We start from the raw sequence: 5,660 nt of genomic DNA on the forward strand, positions 1-5,660 counted from the left end.
ACACACACACACACACACACACACACACACTCCAGACCAGGTTATGTTTAACTGTTAATATGTTAAACATATGGTCTACACCCTATGTGTTGTTACATGTATCACTATAGTACAATAACATCTGTTGGCATCATCTTTTCCAATGTATTTAAAGAATTATTTATTTAAGGTGATCACTTTTATGTAAAAAGCATTTTAGAATATATTAAATGCTAGATATCAGCATTAGAATTGTAAGGAAATATTTGCAAATGTTTTCTTCAGACTTTCAGAAGTTTTTGCATAACAATCAACCTATATGTTCTTATATTAATTCCCTAAGAATATTCTCATTTTATCTGAAAGATTCTAGGTCGCAGCAGCACCATCATGGGATCCAAGGAAATATTCAACACATCCTTTACAGACTTCATCTTCATGGGGCTGTTCAACAGGAAGGACATCTCAGGCCTTCTCTTTGCCATTATCTCTATCATCTTTTTCACTGCATTGATGGCCAATGGGGTTATGATCTTCTTGATTCACACTGATCCACGACTTCACACTCCTATGTACTTCCTGTTAAGCCACCTGTCCTTCATTGACATGATGTACATCTCCACCATTGTGCCCAAGATGCTGGTTGATTACGTTCTGGGTCAAAGAACCATTTCCTTTATAGGGTGCACAGCTCAGCATTTCCTCTACTTAACCCTTGTGGGAGCTGAGTTCTTCCTGCTGGGCCTCATGGCCTATGACCGCTATGTGGCCATCTGTAACCCCCTTCGCTACCCTGTCCTTATGAGCCGCCGGGTCTGTTGGATGATCATAGCAGGTTCCTGGTTTGGAGGCTTTTTAGATGGCTTCCTTCTAACTCCAATCACCATGAGCTTTCCTTTCTGCAACTCCCGGGAAATTAACCATTTCTTTTGTGAGGCGCCTGCAGTCTTGAGGTTGGCATGTGCAGACACAGGCCTCTATGAGACAGTAATGTATGTGTGCTGTGTTCTGATGCTACTGATTCCTTTCTCTGTGGTGATTGCTTCCTATGTCCAAATCCTGACCACAGTCCATCACATGAGTTCAGTGGAGGGGAAGAAGAAAGCATTTGCTACCTGCTCATCTCACTTGACAGTGGTGACCTTGTTCTATGGTGCGGCCATGTACACCTACATGCTGCCACACTCTTACCATAGCCCAGCCCAGGACAAAGTCTTCTCTGTCTTCTACACAATCCTTACACCAATGCTGAATCCACTCATCTACAGTCTGAGAAACAAGGATGTGACTGGAGCTCTGAAGAGGGCACTGGGGGTGTTCAAAAGTACATAAAGAATGTCAAGAGATGTGTTTTGACAATGGGTTATTCTTATGTGGATGACAAATAGGAGCCTTTGTGGACAGTGTGGCCATGCTATCAATAAAGGATTAACCTGGAGGGTGGGTTTAATTGTGCATAAAAAGAAAAATAAAAAGAGCAATATTTTAAAAAAGTATCCTCTTAATCTTCATTCCTTCATTTTTTCTTCCCTTTTTTATACATTCTTTTTATTCTTATATTCAAAATTAATTCCTAGTGTTTTTCAGAAATAAAAAAATGAAAATTGTTGCTTGCAGTTTCACATTTTGGAGATAAAATAAATTGCATGCAATTTAAAATAATATGAACTGTGTTGAAGAGTGCAGAAGGGAATATGGTTATTTTGGTGTATGTGACACTGCTGTATAATTATAGTCATCATCTAAAGAAAAGATAAATATTTTCTTCGCTATTTTTTAATGTTTTTTTTTTAAAGTTTATACTTAAGAGAGATACAAAGAGACAGAGAATGAGTGGGTGAGGGGCAGAACAAAAAAGGGACACAGAATCGGAAACAGGCTCCAGGCTCTGAGCTTTCAGCACAGAACCTGACGCAGGGCTCAAACACACAAGCTGTGAGATCATGACCTGAGCCAAAGTCAGACACTTATTGACTGAACCACCCTGGCACCCCTCTTCTCTATTTTTAAGACTAATACCTGACATGGCTTTTAGGAAGATAGTTGTGTAGCTATCTATTTGTTCAAGTTTTTCAGTTGGTAAGAAGAGTCACCAAATATAGTTTTCATAAATAGCATTGTACTCCCCGCAATAATTAGGTGTCTTTTACTTTAAATAGAAGTGCAGTATTTAATTTGTTTGTTTGCAACACAGAATTGAAAACTATTTGTCAGCTAAGTTAAAATTGATGGGTGAGAACAAAGGACATTTCCCAGAAAAGACAAAATAAGGATACTGTATGCTTAAACATTTACTAAACATACAGGAGTATGGGTTGGGAGGATATCAAAATAATTTTTCAAATATGTCGCAATGTCATCAGGGTTAATCATATTCCAGCTGGATAATAGAAGTTTGCTTATATTCCATATTGATGCTCCCCATGATTCAAGAATTGAGGACAATAAGTGTACAGCAAATCATGTTCAGTGTTGCATTTGGTTATATAAGGAGTTTACTCAGGTATCATAGGGGTTATTTTATTAAATTATCAATAATAATAATCAATAATATTAGTCTGCTAAAACTTAATAATTCACATAACTTGATCATCATCTAACAACTCCATAACAAATAAAGCACATATTAACAGTTCTAATTACAGATGGTAACAGTGAGGATCAGAGATGTAAGGTACTTATGTAGGGTACATTTTATATTAGTACAGTGGATTGCAAAATTTCAAAGACTGTGGCTGATTGAACACTATATCTTCTACAAACAGCGTCCTCATTCATTTGTCCATGCATTCATTTATTTATCATAGCTGTGAGGAAGATAGATAAAGCACCTGCACTTAAAAAGTTTACATTCCGGGAAAAGTAAGGAGCTACGTACTTGCACTCACGCACATACATCACACAGAAAAGATCTGAAGCCATTGGAAACCTTACAAAACCTGAGAGATTGGGAGAAAAAGGATGCAGAATCCGCTGAGAAAGCCTTCTAACATGAGTGCGAACTGGGGAGGATAATATCGGGCGGGGATCGGAGACTCCAGGTGGGAGGCGATCCCCCTCTACCCTCTACGGGGAGTGAGAGGGGAAAAAGGGAGAGTCCAAAACAGAAAAACTTCCGCTCGGGGGAAAAAACCTCCGCTCAGGGCATAGAAAGACCGTATTTGCCAAATACCTGCACGACAGGTCCCATTGTGCCAACTGGTCCCAGGGGGGCTGAGCGCACAGACTGCTTCTTTGTGCTGGCTCCTGGTGGGCTGGACTTCAGAGTAGCGGTGCACCTCCCGCCATTGTCCTCCCGGGCGGCTGGGGCCCCTGAAAGAGCCACGCGTGGACACCCGGCATCCGAGCTCCTGGCTGGCTGGAACTCTAGAGGGAAGGCAAAGAGCTAAAAACTGGGAGATTTGCCTGTGAGTTCATGTTTCAGGTGATGAGCCATAGAGGGACCTGGTTTTCCTCACTCCAACGGGCTTCGTGCACCCGGCAGGCAAGCCACCGCCCATACTCGCCAGCCCGACCCAGAGAAGGAAGCAGCGATTCTGACTCCACCCACAGAGCGAGGCAGGAGGCCTGGAATTGCCACGAGGGGATTGCCTGGGAAGCTGTGTCTAAGGCAATTTCAGCGGGGCACACGGACTGGATTTGGAGACTGGCCCTGGCCTGAGTTGCAGAGTGCAACCAACTTTGGCTGCGCTCCCGGTACGGGGAGTTTATACGCCCAAAAAAGCGAGGTGCAGTGCTTGGTTCAAGAAGGGACTGGAGCACCGTCACACTCCTCCCCACAACCGCCAAGGCAGAACTCCCGCCTGAGGCATTAGATCATGCCACGCCCATCCCTGCCTGAGAGCTGCCCTCCCCCCCCTTTTTTTCCTTTTTCTTCTTCTTTCTCTTTTCTCTCTTTTTTCCCCAGAACACTGACCTGATTAACTCTGGTCGCAAGTTTGCTTAAACAATCACAACAAGTCCATTCTATAGATGTAAATTCTACACATACGGACATTTTCATCTCTTTCTCTCAGGAGTAATTAGACTATATAGTTACTCTGGATAATACCAACATCGTTTTCTCACCTATCCAACCATATTCTACCCTTTACCTCTTTGAAAAAGCTTCTTATCCCTTCTGCCTATTCATTCTATTTCCAATTTTGCCTCATTCCCGCCCTGTCTTCTCTCTCTTTCTCTATGCTCTTCAACCAGCACTGCATATACACGGCTATTTAACTGTAGCTGGAAAATCCGGTTATATGCTTTAAACCGTTCTTTGTCCATCGGTTTTCTTCTTTTTTCTTTTTCTTTTCTCCTTTTTGGCCCTTTTATGTTTTTCTTTAAATGTTTTATTTATATCTAGGAGAGAGAGAGAGACAGCGTGAGCAGGGGAGGGTCAGAGAGAGAGGGAATCACAGACTGAAACAGGCTCCAGGATCTGAGCTGGCAGTCAGCACAGAGCCCGACGCGGGGCTCGAACCCACGAACTGCAAGATCATGATCTAAGTGAAAGTCGGATGCTTAAATGACTAAGCCACCCAGGAGCCCCGACCCTTTCATGTTTTTATACTCCCTATTATTCACCCTCTCTCCTCCGTCTTTTCTCTTAACTTTTTCATTTTCCCTCTCGCTTTGCATGTTAGTTGAATTAGCCTGTGCGTTTGTGTGCTCCTGCTCCCTGTGTTTGTCTCTCTGTTTTCTTTTCTAGGGCTACCTCAAGAAACAAGCCAGAGTACACAAGGTGGAGAGTCCCAAATATCACTACGAATAGGAAAATAAAATAACCAACGTCCCAACAAGAGAGACCAAGAGATACGATTCAAAAAACACTCTATGAAAGGATAGGCCTTGGACAGTCAAAGAGTCTTCTTGGATATAGCAGCGCTCGTAGATACAGAGACATAACAGTCCTTTAAAACCTACAAGAGCTGGGAAGCTAACTAAAATGACGAAACGAAAGACCTCTCCTCCAAAGAAACTCCAAGAAGAAATGACAGCTAATGAACTGCTCAAAACAGATATCAGCAGCATAACTGAACAAGATTTTAGAAAAATAATGGTAAAATTAATAGATGGGCTTGATAAAAACATAGGGGACATCAAAGAAACTATGGCTACAGACAGAATGGAAAATAAAAATAGGCATGAAGAATTTAAAAATGTGATAAATGAGACACATTATAAATTAGAGGCCTCCAATGCACGGCTTGAAGAGGCAGATAGGAGAATAATTGATTTAGAAGACACCATTCTAGAAAAATAAGAAGCTGACAAAAAAAGAGACAAACTGATCCAAGAACAGGAAAGAAGAGTTTGAGAGCTCAGCGATACGGTCAAACGCAACAATATCTGGATCATAGGAATCCCAGAAGAGGAAGAGAGAGGGAAAGGTGCAGAAGGAGTCCTGGAAGAAATTATAGCAGAAAACTTCCCCGACCTGTGGAAGGAGGTAAATGTGGAAATACAAGAGGCTCAGAGAACTCCCCTCAGACGTANTGAAAGAATTTGTCATCACTAAGATACCCCTACAAGAAATTCTGAGGGGGTCGCTATGAAGGAAAGTTTGCAAGGAAAAAAGATACCAGAGAAACCACCACAAACATGAACCCTACAATGGACACAATGACTCTAAACCCACATATTTCAATAATAACACTGAATGTAAATGGGCTGAATGCTCCAATCAAAAGACATAG

At 41.8% G+C, this 5,660-nt stretch overlaps 1 protein-coding gene across 1 annotated transcript; it reads left to right on the forward strand.

Annotated features, from left to right (window-relative positions):
• The first annotated feature begins 369 nt into the window (after window positions 1-369).
• On the forward strand, window positions 370-1,311 carry LOC144219348 (olfactory receptor 2T1). Its single transcript, XM_077749369.1, has one exon. It carries the CDS (start codon window positions 370-372, stop codon window positions 1,309-1,311), a length of 942 nt encoding a protein of 313 aa, XP_077605495.1.
• The last annotated feature ends 4,349 nt before the right edge of the window (window positions 1,312-5,660 follow it).

Source organism: Crocuta crocuta, unplaced genomic scaffold (assembly GCF_008692635.1).
Source record: "Crocuta crocuta isolate KB4526 unplaced genomic scaffold, BGI_CrCroc_1.0 scaffold972, whole genome shotgun sequence".
NCBI lineage: Eukaryota > Metazoa > Chordata > Mammalia > Carnivora > Hyaenidae > Crocuta > Crocuta crocuta.

Coding starts and splice junctions, on each gene's coding strand:
- LOC144219348 (XM_077749369.1), top strand. CDS start 370: ATGGGATCCAAGGAAATATTCAACACATCCTTTACAGACTTCATCTTC.